The sequence below is a fragment of the Colius striatus genome, chromosome 13, assembly GCF_028858725.1.
Source record: "Colius striatus isolate bColStr4 chromosome 13, bColStr4.1.hap1, whole genome shotgun sequence".
NCBI lineage: Eukaryota > Metazoa > Chordata > Aves > Coliiformes > Coliidae > Colius > Colius striatus.
This window is the reverse complement of record NC_084771.1, coordinates 8,877,353-8,891,608: the sequence shown is the minus strand read 5'-3', so window position 1 is coordinate 8,891,608 and position 14,256 is coordinate 8,877,353. Positions and strand designations below refer to the sequence as shown.

The 14,256-nt window shown below is 50.7% G+C and overlaps 2 protein-coding genes across 3 annotated transcripts in view; one reads left to right on the top strand and one right to left on the bottom strand.

The window, feature by feature from the left end:
- The window catches only part of CAPN6 (calpain 6), a 54,072-nt gene extending 40,542 nt beyond the window's left edge, over positions 1 to 13,530 (top strand). For both annotated transcript variants that reach the window (XM_062006969.1, XM_010195722.2), the window contains exons 13-14: positions 3,251 to 3,387; positions 5,188 to 13,530. In XM_062006969.1, coding sequence (XP_061862953.1) covers positions 3,251 to 3,387; positions 5,188 to 5,370 — 320 coding nt within the window. In that variant the 3' untranslated portion in view covers positions 5,371 to 13,530. The remainder of the gene's footprint in view (positions 1 to 3,250; positions 3,388 to 5,187) is intronic.
- The window catches only part of PAK3 (p21 (RAC1) activated kinase 3), a 65,895-nt gene continuing 60,417 nt past the window's right edge, over positions 8,779 to 14,256 (bottom strand). The window contains exon 15 of the mRNA XM_062006970.1: positions 8,779 to 13,851. Coding sequence (XP_061862954.1) covers positions 13,762 to 13,851 — 90 coding nt within the window. The 3' untranslated portion in view covers positions 8,779 to 13,761. The remainder of the gene's footprint in view (positions 13,852 to 14,256) is intronic.

Below are 14,256 nucleotides of genomic sequence, written 5' to 3'. Positions count from 1 at the left end.
TTAACAGGAAAAGTTAAGTGGGGTTTTTTCCCCTTTTGTATCAACATAAAGCTTTCAGTAAAAGCCTTTGTCCCTTTTTGAGCCTGGAGTTCCAAATCTCATCCATTCAGGGGGCACTGAGAGAGTTACAGTACCTTCCCCATTATCTTGAATTCTACTGTGAAAATCCTGCTTGAATCTTTATTACCTATTTTTCCCCCCCCCATGAATTTTTTCCAAGCCACAATACATTCATAGGTTGTCTTGCAGAATGCCCTGTCTTACAGCAGCTTCAGCCAAGTGAAGCAGGGAGAGTGTGGGAATCAAAACATCTCTGAAACCAACATGACAACGTTTGTGCTACACCGTCAGATCAAGCTGTGCAGTGACAGGATAATGCCCACAGCTGGCACTCTGCCTTCTTGGCACCTTGCTGGGAAATGTTGCCTGATTACTGGAGTCCATTTTTGGTAGCATGAAGAGCACCTCATCAGGCTGGGTTTAAAATGTACATGAGAAAGTAATGTGTCCAAGGACATGAAGTATTCTAAGATAGCTCCCTGATACTGCCACAAAAGACTTCAGCTCCTTCTCATCTCTTGTCTGCTCTCTGGCTTCTCTGAATCCACATCTGGATCCTCTCCCAGGCTTATCTCAAGGAGAAACAGCCACCAGGCATTTGAAAAAGGGCAGCTTTCTCAGGAGTGGGTTTAGATCTGAAACTCCCGTGGGCGGTTACCAAAATACCAGCCCTACCTGCCTCTCCTGGAGTGCTTCCTGACCCAAACTAGGTTTAAAAGTCAACAGCAGCCTCCTGTCTAATCAATAGTGTGAGATGAGGGAAGAGGCCACATACCAGTTGCCATTGGGAATGACAAGCAGAGGTTTTCTTTCAGGTTAGGCACAGTCAATATGTTAATTCAAGTAGAAAATAGGTAAATGTAGTGGTTGTGTTTGCCTGCTGCTAAGAGCCCCTCACACAAAGGTGACTCCTTTCCTGCTGCCAAGGTTGATGGTGAGTTGTTTCTGTGTGAGCTGTGGTGTCTGATTAGCCTCGCTGCATTTCACAAGGGTCTCCTGACGTTTCCTTCACCTTCTGATCGGCAGCATCCCAGCTCTCAAGCTGCTTCTTTCTTTATGCTCAGTCTCTGTCAGCTGTCCACACACCTGCCTGCTTTGTCACTACCATTCCTGAGCATAAAGGGAAGACAAAACTCGATGATGAAGGAGGAGGTTATGATTAATTCTGAAGCTTCTGAGAACTGAGACACAGCATTACATCTCTGACAAGCTATCCTGAAAACATCAGGATGTCTCTGTGCCCTGATGCTGGGGTGTGCAGTTGCAGAAAGTAAGAGCAGCCTGAACACAGACACCATTTTTTGATGGAACTAGGATAGAGGGATTTCAGACTTGAGTGCACTCTTCTTCACATAAACCCATCACTATCAGCTTTGTGCTTAGCACAGATTTCTGAGCAACTACTTAAGAGTGAAGATTGCATAGCAAGTGCATTGGTTCATGAGCTGGTTGTCATCAAAACCCTGCTCCCTGCCAGAGGAAGGTTGTTTAATCTCTGTTATAAATGTTTATTGGAAAGCTCCTCCTTACTGCTGTCTTTGATCCATTGTCTTGTCTGGAAGAAGTTATGGATGGTTTGCTGTTGTGAAGGAGAGTGGATGAATCTGGCTGCCCAGACTCCTTGCTGGATGCATATAGGCTGCTCCTCCTGGAAGCACCTCTCTCTGAGTCAGCTGTTCTGAATTGATCCAGCTATCTGTGAGCCAAGTGCAGAGGCAGCTCTGCAAGGAGCTGAGGGAGCACTGTGTGGCTGGAGATTTCCTCTCTCTCCTTTCCAAGTGTGTTTTAAAAATTGCTCTCACTACTGTCTGTCACACTCTTTTCCCAAGAGCTTCTCTTGGAGAACAAATCACCTTTTGTGGTTTTGAGTCTTCCCACTGCAATTCCACGTGGAATTTTCATGTTTAATGACCTTCCACCACTCCTTTTCTATTGTGATCTCTGGTTTGTGACATACCTGGTGAGGAGAGTATCTGGTAGTTTAATGGCAGTTGCTTTGGGAGCAGTCTGAGAAGGAGATGGCAAAAAGCCATGGTAAATATCCAGCCAAAGCATGAGAAGGGGAGCAGAGAGAAAACAGAGCAGAGACGGAGGGAGGATCTACTGGTGCCAGTGGAAAGACTCCCTTTTATTACCTGTATTTTGGAAGAAGATAAGAGGAGGTATCACATGAGAAAAGACTTGTCTGCAAAAGGCAAAACAGTCTGTTGTAATTGCAAAGGCAGTGCTTGTGTCTCAGCACTGTGCCTGCTCTGCTGGGCCCATGCTTGTTCCCAGGGTCATAGCTCTCTTACACCAGTAAGACTGATCTACCTGAAGAAGAGCAGGAATGTTCCCGAGAACTTCTTCTCAAGAAGTTCTTTTCTAGCAAGCCTTTTGTGCTTGGTAGAGTGCTGAAGGATATGCATGTTGGATCCACAGTCCAGTTCTCAACAAAAGAAAGTTACCCATTGATTATGTGGCTTTTGCATGTTCCAAGCCCCTTCTGCATTATCTTTGCACTGTAAATAAACCAGGCCCAGTGCTGCTAAGAGCCAGCTGTGCCTGAGAAGGTCCCTGCTCTCATCCCACATGTGCAGCTCTCCCAGTTCTTTCTTTTGTTGTGGAGTTGGAGCCTTCCCCCTGATGTAACTGAGCACTCAGCAATGCCATCAGGAGGCTGTGCCATTCCTCTTCTACCTCCCTCTTTTTTTCTAGCTCTGAGAAACTTCAGTCTCTTTATTCACAACTCCCTCCTGCAGCAGATATGCCTCTTACCTCTTTGACCTCTGTGTCCTTTCCCCACCCCTTCTTATGCCCTTTATCCCTTAATTACTGTTAATGATCAGATGTGGCTTTGCTCTTTGCCTGGGGCCAAAGCAGTTGACACTATTTCATGCAAGACCCCATTTTATTCAGATCCATTTCCCAAATCTCTTTGCAAAGGTAGAGCTTTGGATGAGCCAGGAAGATGCAATGGAATGTGCAAAGATTGCAATCCCAGCCTAGGACAGAGCTGGTTTCCCCGCAATTGCACTTGGTTTCCAGCTGTGAGCATCCAGGATGAGGTGTTTCAGCTCTGCTCTCCTTGCACACTCAGCAGTGGATGTGACTTGGATGCTGCTGCCAGGCACAGGGAGGGGAAATTGCTTCTGCTGGGTTTCTGGGCAGGACTCAGCTGTATTTGTTTGTGCTGCTGGTTGTGTTGTAGGAGCAGATCCCTATGTGCTCATCAAGTGTGAGAAGCAGAGCGTGCGCTCTCCTGTGCAGCGCGATGCTGCCTGTGCCGTCTTCAACACACAGGCGATATTCTACAGGAAGAACATCGACAGTCCAGTCATTGTCCAGGTGAGACAAGCCACACAGCCTGGGCTGCCAAAAGCAGGCAGGGCAGCACTACAGGATCCCTGGGTTTGATGTGCACTAACTTCTGATACCAAGGACAGAAGTGTAAGAAGCTCCGCTGTCCTTACTGGGCTATGCCTGGAGCTGTCCAGCTGCTCTGCTCATTCTCTAGTTCAGGGCTCTTCCATAAAACAGCAAGTGATGACCTGTAGGGATCAGAAGGGGTATTTCATTCCAAGGCTTTGAAGGAATGGACAGAATTACCTTTTGTCTCGTTTGGTACCTGATGAAACAGAGACAAAGGAAAGCCAAGTGTTGTCCAGAGTCAGTGTTTGAAATAAAACCAGAACTAATGCTACTATGAACAAGTTTTTTACCTTGAATTCTAGTCATGGAATAATAGAATTGTTTTGGTTGGAAAAGACCTTTTAAGCTGCTGCAGTCCCAGCCCTGCCCTCACCCTGCCCAGCCCACCACTGACCCACAGCCCTCAGCCCCTCAGCTCCACGGCTTTCGGATCCCTGCAGGGCTGGGCACTCCCCCAGCTCCCTGGGCAGCCTGGCACAGGGGCTGACACCCCTCTCAGGGAAACAGTTCTGCCTCAGCTCCAATCTCAACCTCCCCTGGTGCAACTTGAGGCTATTTCCTTTTGTCCTATCACTCCTTACTTGGGAGCAGAGACCAACCTCCACCTCACTACAACCTCCTATCAGGTAGCTGCAGAGAGTGCTCATGGCTCCCCTCAGCCTCCTCTTCTGTGGCAACTACACTGCACTGGTCACCTCAGCACCAGGTGGAGAAACAAAGCTTGGTATGTAAATGAGGTAGTCCAGGAAAACTTTGGGAGAGTGGAAAGACATTGCAGTTTGATAAGTTGTTCAGTATTAGACAAATACTGAGGACTATGTCTATGATCTTACAGTGAATCTGTGAGTCAGTGCAGCGTGGCACACGAGTGCCACAATCTGAAATGGCCTTACAGCACTGGGTACATTTCTGGCTTTGCACTGCCTGGTGCAGTGCTGGTGCTCAGAACTGCTGTGCCATAGTGCTCCTCTGAACTACCAGGCATATTCTACAAATACCATAAACAGAAGGAGGACCATGGCAGCACTATTCCCCAAACCACAGAGTGTAGTTACAGATTCCAGCCCCTACCAGGTCGCCGATACAATGGATGGAACACTGGCTGGGCATGTGCAGGATTGCCTAATCCTTAGTAAAGATTTTGATTTACATGGGACCTCAGCCCTCCTCCCAAAAGACTTTGACTTTTCCAGGGTAACTGGAAGTTAGATACCAATGAATTGCACAGACCAAAGACTGGAATGTGAGAGTGGCAGCAAACTCCACTACTAACACCATTTCTGTTGCTGCTTGCTATATGCACATCCCCATCCTGAGCTGACTCCAAACCCACTGCTCTTCCTTGCTCTAGCAGTGTGGACCTGGCTGTAGCAGCGGGAAGGCACTGCAGAGCTGGGCACAAGCAGGCAGAGTGGCATAGGCAGGCTGATTGCATGCAGGATTTTATTGCTGATGAGCTCACACGATTTTATTCCTTTTCTAGGCAGGCTGTGACCTAGAAAGCAAAAAGCTGCATTTAGCTCCTCATTTGCATAGGGTAGAGAAATGAGCTTGCAAATCCAGAATCCCCCACATGCCATCTAGACAATTAGCTACCTTCAGATGTATGCCCCCCTCCTCACTGCTGTTTTCAAGGGGTTGAGGGGAGTGACCCTCCTCCAGCACAACGCTTTCGGGTGGCCTCAGCACGATTTCTTTCCCTTCCCTTGTCTCTAGGTCTGGAACAGCAACGTCCTGTGTGACCAGTTCCTGGGACAGGCAGTGCTGGCAGCTTCACCCAGTGACCCCAGAGAGAAGCAGACTCTGCAGCTCCGAGGGAGAGGCGGCCGAGAAGCAGCCGAGGTGCCAGGTCACATCATCGTCAGGGTTTTTTCCAGCGATGACCTCGCGGAGCTCTGAATAGCAAAGCCCTGCAGAGCCAGACAGAGCTGTCACCTCCCAGCAGGAGGGCTCGTCTGTGCTTTCTGTGTCAACGACTCGGGAGCAAAGGTTGCACATCATCATAATGGCTTTAAAAAGAAAAAGCCCTCCAACACTCCACATGATGGTGGATAATGGGGAGAGAAGCTTTTAAAGGGGGAGGAGTACATGTTTATACTATATATCTTAGTGATACAGCACGTACAGCAGAAGAGGGGCTGAACTAAATCACAGAATCACAGAATGGTGGGGTTTGAAGGGACCTTTAGAGATCATCCAGTCCAACCCCCCTGCAGAAGCAGGGTCACCTAGATCATGTCACATAGGAACGTGTCCAGGTGGGTCTTGAAGACCTCCAAGGAAGGAGCCTGCACAACCCCTCTGGGCAGCCTGTGCCAGGGCTCCCTCACCTCACAGTGAAATAGTGTTTTCTTATGTTTAAGTGGAACTTTTTGTGTTCCAGCTTCATCCCATCACCCCTTGTCCTGTTGCTGGCTACTATAGAAAAGAGGGATGTCCCAACCTCCTGACACCCACCCTTTAGATATTTATAAATGTTAATAAGATCCCCCCTCAGTCTCCTCTTCTCCAGACTAAACAGCCCCAGTTCCCACAGCCTTTCCTCGTATGAAAGGGGCTGCCCAGATGGGCTGTGGAGGCTCCTTCTCTGGAGACATTCCAACCCAGCTGGACAGTTCCTGTGTGCCCTGCTCTAGGTGGTGCTGCTCTGGCAGGGGGTTGGGCTGGGTGAGCTTTGCAGGTCCCTTCCAGCCCTGGAGATTTTGGGATTGACTCTGGGATTGATTTTGTGATGGATTTTGTGATGGATTCTGGGATTGATTCTGGGATTCTGGGATGGATTCTGTGATTGTTTCTGTGATTCTATGATTGATTCGGGATTGATTCAGTGTTTGATTTGGGATTTGATTCTGGGATTGATTCTGGGTTTGACTCAGTGTTTGATGCAGGGATTGATTCGGGGTTTGTTTGATTCCGGGTTTGATTCCGGGTTTGATTCTGGGATTGATTCGGGGTTTGATTCTGGGATTGATTCAGTGTTTGATTCGGGGTTTGATTCTGGGTTTGACTCAGTGTTTGATGCAGGGATTGGTTCGGGGTTTGATTCGGGGTTTGATGCAGGGATTGATTCGGGGTTTGATTCGGGGTTTGATTCGGTGTTTGATGCAGGGATTGGTTCGGGGTTTGTTTGATTCGGGGTTTGATTCTGGGATTGATTCGGGGTTTGATTCTGGGATTGATTCAGTGTTTGATTCGGGGTTTGATTCTGGGTTTGACTCAGTGTTTGATGCAGGGATTGGTTCGGGGTTTGATTCGGGGTTTGATGCAGGGATTGATTCGGGGTTTGATTCGGAGTTTGATTCGGTGTTTGATGCAGGGATTGGTTCGGGGTTTGATTCGGGGTTTGATGAAGGGTTTGATGCAGGGATCGGTTCGGGGTTTGATTCGGGGATTGATTCTGGGATTGGTTCGGGGTTTGATGCAGGGATCGGTTCGGTGTTTGATTCGGGGTTTGATGCAGGGATCGGTTCGGGGTTTGATTCTGTGACCGGCTCCGTGAGCCCTGACGGAGGCTCGGGCCGCAGCCAAGGCCTGGCGCAGCCGCAGGGGGGCGCGTGCCGCCGGCGGCCATGGCGGGAGGGAGGGGCGGCCGCCATTTTGGGCGCGGGACGGAGTGACAGCCCCGCACGGGTTCTCCGCTGTTGTGTCTGTAGTCTCCCTAGTAACGAGCACCAGAACAAGAGCAAACGGCCCCAGGTTGCACCAGGGGGCGTTCAGGATGGATGTGAGGAGGAATTGCTTTGCTGCCAGGGCTGTCAGGCATTGGAACAGCTGCTGGAGCCACAGGGAGGGGTTTCAGAGCCGGGTGGGTGCTGCGCTGAGGGCAGCGGGCTGGTGGGTGATGGGGCTGGGACAGAGGCTGCACTCCATGGCTGAAAGGTCTCTTCCAGCTGAAATGATTCTGTGATTCTAAAACACAGAGACCGCCTCGAGGGCACCTCTGACGTGTCTGCTGTGAGGTGTGTATGTATAAACGTGGATGGATAAGGGTGGGTGTTGTTTATGGAAAGGTGTCTGTGCATATAAAAACGGACCATATATCAATGGCCAGGGAAATGTAATCAATTCAAGGGTCTGTGTGTATGTGTACAGTGACAAGGGTAAGGGAAGGAAAAAAGCTGAAACACAAACAATTCCATTTAAACACAAGGAAAAACTAGTTAAGTGCTGAGGTGAGGGAGCCCTGGCCCAGGCTGCCCAGGGAGGGTGTGGAGGCTCCTTCTCAGGAGGTTTCCAAACCCACCTACACACGTTCCTGTGCGACCTGATCTAGGTGGGAGCTGCTTTAGCACGGGAGTTGGACTGGGTGATGTCTAAAGGTCCCTTCCAACCCCCACCATTCTATGATTCCATGTGTCTATATATTCTGTAATATATAGAATCAGCACTAGGTTGGAAGGGGCTGAAGGATCATCTGGTCAAACCTTTCTCAGCCAAAGTATGGTCTAGACCAGACAGCCCAGCACCCCATCCAGCCAAAGCTGACAGTGTCCAGTTGTCCCAGTGGGGTCATTTACTTGGTGTGTGAGATGCCAACACACACAGAACAGAGGTGGTTTAGTGCCTATTTGCACCAATATAGCTGCTAGGTGGTAATCCACAAAGCCAGCACGCCCCAGCACTGCCTCCTGTGCTGTACTTGTGTTAACATGTAGGCTGGCATGAATAGCAGCTCTGGATTTGTCTAGCTCTATATACATGGGCTTTGATAAATATGTATAAAATGGCAGTGTTTTTGGTATGCATATATATGTATGTGAACACATTGAATCATAGAATCATTTCAGTTGGAAAAGACCTTTAAGATCAAGTCCAAGCCCTCCCCTCACCCTGCCCAGCCCACCAACTAACCCACGGCCCTCAGCACCTCGGCTCCAGGGCTGGGCACTCCCCCAGCTCCCTGGGCAGCCTGGCACAGGGGCTGACAACCCTCTCAGAGAAAAAGTTCTGCCTCAGCTACAATCTAAACATCCCCTGGGCCAACTTGAGGCCATTTCCTCTAGTCATTACTGGGGAGTAGAGACTGACCCCCAGCTCACTGCAGCCTCCTGTCAGGGAGTTGCAGAGTGCTCCCGTCTCCTCTCAGCCTCTTCTTCTCCAGCCTTTCTGCTTTGGTAGATGTGAGATTCAAGGAGCTGCAGGAGCAGAGGGCAAAATGTGCTTGTGGCAGGGTAAGTCCTGTTTCATGACAACACCCATTTGAAGCCAGCTGAAGTCTTTCTGCCCGTGTCCCTTCAGCCAGGAGCCGGTGGAGCAGCAGCGGCCCAGCCCCTGGGAAGAGCTGCAGCCACACACACCCCACTGGTATTTATAACTTTTATTTGCAATACTTTAGGTCCAAGTTTCAAACTGCAATATTTTTACACTCAAGACACAGTCATGCACAATCCATAGTTCAATTTTCTATTGCTTCAACCACAATTTAAAATAACTTAATATTGGAAACAAAACCCCAAAATCTTAAAAAAAAAGAAGGATGCTGAGGTCAGTCAGATGGATCCATGCCATCAGCACATTTACAAAGTAAATAACTTAGTTCTCCTTTTAAAAAGATCAGTCACCTCCTAATCCAAAGTTACAGAAGATGTTTTTCACTACACATTTGTTTGTTTTTATCTTTTTCCTTTTTTTCCTGTTTTTTTCTTTTTTTGCTTTTTCTTTCTGGTTTTTGTTGGGTTTTTTTTAAACAGATAACACGTCCTAAAAAAGGAATGTACAGCAAAATGAGATACATTTCTGATCAACAATGAGAATGGAGGCTCCTCCTCTCTTCACTTTTGTCTGGATACCCTGAAGAAAAGAAAAAACAACCACCCTAGCAGCCACCAGCACAGGTGGACGCTGGTTGCTTCGGGCTAAACTGGAGTTCAGCATTGGTTACACCCCCGTCCAGTCAAGAGCTGCAGGATTCTTTCGCAGGATCTTCCTGAAGTATGTGTATGGTGTGTGCACACACAGCAGCTGCAGCACCAGCACAGCTCCCAGCTCGTGCCTCTGCCCAGGAAGGGGTGTTCTGGCACTGGGGGCCGTGGTGTGCGTGGGCCTTTGCTGCTCCTTCCCTCCTGGAGCAGCTCCAGACACCAGCAGCTTGGACGGTCGCACTTGAAGAGCTGAGAGGCTCGTTTTCCCCTCCCTGTTGTTGTGCTGGGGCCTGATTTAGCAGCATTTGCTTGACATTAAAGTAACCAGCGTGACAAAATAGTTGCCTTTGTGCTCAAAGGTAAATCATCTGGGCAGACATGGATGTAAGAGACCTGCATGCTTCCTAGTCGCTGTGTCAGCCCACCTCTGACCTGGGCAGCCTCATGGGATGGAGAGTGAGAGCAGTGGGCAGCAACCACACACCCCTGTAGGGAGGGACCTCCGCTGGGCCAGGGCACTGGCAGCACCTGCTGATCAAACAACCAGTTCTGCTGCTGGCTAAAGCCAACACCAAACTGTCACAGACTTGGGTGGGAGCAGCAGTGCCAGCACCTGATCCCCACGCTGCAGCTGGACTGGACAAATGACACACACAACATGCAGCAGCAAAAAAAGACCTGACTTGAAAAAAAACAACCACCTGCCACTTCTCCCTCCTGTCTGTGATGGTGTCACACCAGCCTGAGGCACCTGGGAGCCCCCAAGGCCAGTGTGGGCTTCAGAGGACAGGCTCTTGGAGGTTATGCACACAATGGAGGTGAGAACTCCCTCTCCAGATCAAGTCTAGAATGAAAAGGCTGCTGTGAACAGAGGGGTCAAAGAGCAGAGACGTGAGAGGCTCAAGCACTTCATGGGAGCCAGTTACACAGCCTTGGTCAGCAGCCACCGAGCACAGGGAGAGGGACCAAAGCAGAGAGAGGGCAAACAGTGAGACCTGTGAGGGATGAAATGCCACTTAGGCTCCCTCCTTAGGAAAACTGTTTCAAGCCCCTGAAAGGAGTGAAGGACAGAGAGGAGGTGACAAGCAATACTCCTCAGCTCATCCACCTCCTCCCTTCTACAGGAAGAAACCTGATTAATTGTGTCTCCCACAGGGTAGTCTCAATTCAGCAGTAGCAGCACTAGGAGCTCAAGTAGTGGAAGTCAGCCACAAGAGCTGACCAAGAGTAAACTTTTTGCTTAAAACTAATGTTGCTGAGAGGCAGCTGTCTGGCAACTAGAATCACAAAATCATTGAGGTTGCTAAAGACTTTTACAAGCATTGTCTCCAACCATGCCCCAGCACTGCCACAGCCACCACTAACCCCTGTCCCTCAGTGCTTTGGGACCTCTCCAGGGATGGGCACTCCCCCACTGCCCTGGGCAGCCTGGCACAGGGCTTGACCACTCTTTGGTGAAGAGATATTTTCCTAATATCCAATCTAAACCTGCCCTTGCCCAACACTGAACACAACACTTGAGGTGCAGCCTCAGGGGATGAGTCCTTCTCCAGTCCTGCTGCCACAGCAGAGAGTGCTGCTGTCTCCCCTCAGCCTCCTCCAGGCTCAACACCCCCATTCCCTCAGCCCCTCCCCAGCACCCTTGTGCTCCAGCCCCTTCCTCAGCTCTGGCCACGCTGCAGCCCCTCAGTGTCCCTCTGGCAGTGAGTGAGGCGCCCAACACTGAACACAGCTCTGGAGCTGCAGCCTCCCCAGTGCTTTCTCCCCCACATCCAGTGAAGGATGGAGATTTCCTGACCCTTCCATTTGCTGCAAAGGGACGTACAGAAATAGTTGGGCTTTGGCCTGATTTCCTCTCTGCATAACCTCATCCTTGTAGCCCTTGAGTTGTGTTCCCTTTTCTTCCAAAGGTCATGAACTTGCTTTATTCTCCTGATTCTTACCCAAAAACACTCCACCCTCATTAAGCTCTAGACAGTCAAAACACTCCCTAATATGCAGGGCTGCCCACTGCCTCTGCCTCTTCCCGAGCCTTTCCTCGCCCTTCCCTGCAAGTGCAAGGGCAGAGGAGAACGCTGCTGATGCTCCCGATCCCTTAACCAGTCCTCCCCAGACCCTGAAGTGTCTCGACTGCCCTCAGATGTCTTGCTGTATCTCCATGGCTGCCTACCTGAAAAATCACTGATGGACAGTAGCTGAGGGCTGTCCCAGGGCAGGAGCTTTCTCTTCCCATCTCTAACCCAGGCCCCAGGGGGGCAGCAGACTCCCCTAAGAAGTGGCTCCTGTAGGGGGTCCTGCTTTTGGGCCTTCTCTTCCCCTCGGGGGAGAGTCTTCTGCGATGGTGACCCACCTTTCCTCCTTTACGGAAGCAGTTCTGACGTGGGGCATAGGCCAACTTCATCTCAGCAACGCCTCCATGCGAGATGAACCATCATCCTCGTTGGGTCGTGCTTGCAGAGCCCCATCCCTCTGACGTGGGGGTACCTGGGGAGGGCAGTGACAGAGACAGTGGCTGCCACAGCTTCTGGCCTAGCCCAGGTGCCCTCAGCTGCTGTGGCTCCCAGCAGGACTCCTGGCTTCCCTGGACGTTCCCTTGGCACAGGACACCAGAGCACGTTACTGGGTTTTGAGACCTGTTGTGCTGCCCGGGAACCCAGGAGAGGCCCATCCACGCTTGGCTGGGACCGCGGCTCAGCCGGGCCACGCAGCACGAGCATGGGCAGGGCAGCGACCTGACAACTGCAACACAAAGGCTGGGACTAAGGGACAAACCAAAGCCAAACAAGACAATGGCTCAATTCAGAAACAGCCCAAGCACCCTCCGTTCCTACTGGCAAAACATGAAGGAGGACAGTACCTCGGGGGCTCCTTAGCCCTTGGCAGGACCAGGCCTGAACATGAAGATCAACAGCAGGAAGCTGCTTTACTCTTTTGCTTTGTTCTTTTTCCTCGCTGGGGGGCTGTTGCTTCGATTGCTGGTTGTGAAGGTCTCTGCTTGGTTGTACTACTAACACACAGCCTCACATACCCCATGCAAATGCTGTTTCTGAGCAAAGCCACACTGCGTCTTTCTTTCAGAAACGAATAAATAAACCACAAACTGCACACTGAAAACTGCTCTGCTCCCTCCCAGAGCAGCTGCAGCTGACTAGGCAAGCGCAATCCTCAGTCACACCCAGGATTCCCCCTCTCCCAGCGGCACTGGGCAGTGCTGGCTGGACACAGGACAGCAGGATGCCTGGTGCCTCAGGAGGTGCCTGCAGCCCACTCTGCATTTCACACGCTCTCACTCAGCGCAGCTCCAGCTGCAATGTGCTTCCTGCCCAGGCTCACCCAGAGCTCAGCTGTGGCTCTTGTCTGCCTGAAGGAGCCTGACCTGTGCGTGGGCAGCACAGGCACTACCCATCTCTCCCAGGAGCTCCAGGCTGACCAGGAAAGCAGCCATGCTCAGACCAGACACCACCACTCTGCTGTTTGCCCCCCTGCACACACTCATTTGCAGTTTGGCTCTGGCAGGGGTGGCCAGTCGGGTCCCAGCACTGCTCTGTGCTGCTTGTGCTACAAACAACCTGGGGCTGCGGCTGCCGGGGATGCTCTGTGCTCTGCACGGGGTCCTTGTGGACTCAGCTCTCCTTGAGCCTGCTCTCACCTCACGATTCTCTCCCAGCTTTGCATCAGAAGAGCCCTTTCTCAGCACACTCACTGATCCTTCTCTCATCCAGGCAAACAGATTACAATTAACTATACGAATCAAACTGTTGAGGACCGAAACACTGTACCTTCCCAGCCGAAACACTGCACCTTCCCAGCCAAAACACTGTGCCTTCCCAGCCAAAACACTGTGCCTTCCCAGCCGGCAGCCTGCATCTCCCGGGGTGTGTGGCCTGCCCCACTCTCGACTCAGTGTTGGTTGGAAAAGCAATTTTCACTTCCCTTCTCAAGCAGAAGTAGTGTGAGAGAGCAAACACCAGCGAGTGGGCTGGATTCACAAGGCAGTGCAGTCTGGAATTATGAATGAAGACCCTTCTCCGATCCCAACCCATACCCCAGAAAAATCATAAAAGGGACTTTCCATCTTTAAGAAACAACTGACGATTTAAAAGTGAATGTACAGCTTATTCACAGGGTGAGAAGGAAGGGAATCTTCCAACTGAATTTGCTTCACCTTGGAAATGGTTGAGGCAGCAAAGCATTGTCGGTCGGCACCTCTCTGTCTTATGCCCTGCTTCATCTTAAAAATAAATTAAGGAGCCAGAAAGCAGGAAGAAGACAAATGAGGGATGGGGTTGTTCTCCCTCCTACCACCACGACTGTGACCGTTGGGTTGCTCATCTGCCCTCCTGTCCTGCAGCACGAGAGTTGAGGTTTGACAGAGTCTGTGTTCTCAGTCCTGCTCCGAGCTGGCGCGGGCGGCAGCCGGCCCGAAGCGCTAGCGGCTGCTGTTCTTAATCGCTTCCTTTGCTGCAATGATGAGGGGAGTCAGGCTGGACAGAGGCTTGGCTAGTTTTAAAAATGGATGCTGGGAAAAAAAAAAGCAATGAACCATTACTTTCCAAACTCAGCTAACTCACAGGCTCAAGCAGCGTTCCTCTGGGTACCAGCAATACGCAGGAATAGGACCCGGGGCCGCTGGCAGCTGCCCCTTCGTGCCCAGTACTTTGCCATCACAGGCAAACGTGGCCCATAATCCTGTTCATCCATTTATCAAGGTGACTTCAGCTTGCTGGGATTTTTGCCCTGCCAGCCCTCTGGGAATGCTGTTTGGTGTCCCAGGGCCTTGCTCCTTCCAGGAAACTCCAGTTACTTAGGTTTGTATTTTCTGAAGACACTGGCTATTCTAGTTGGCAGAAAAGATGGGAGGCACAAGTCATTCCTCCAGGCAGGAAGGACAAGCTCACAGTCAGCACTCCCCAACTCCCTCTTT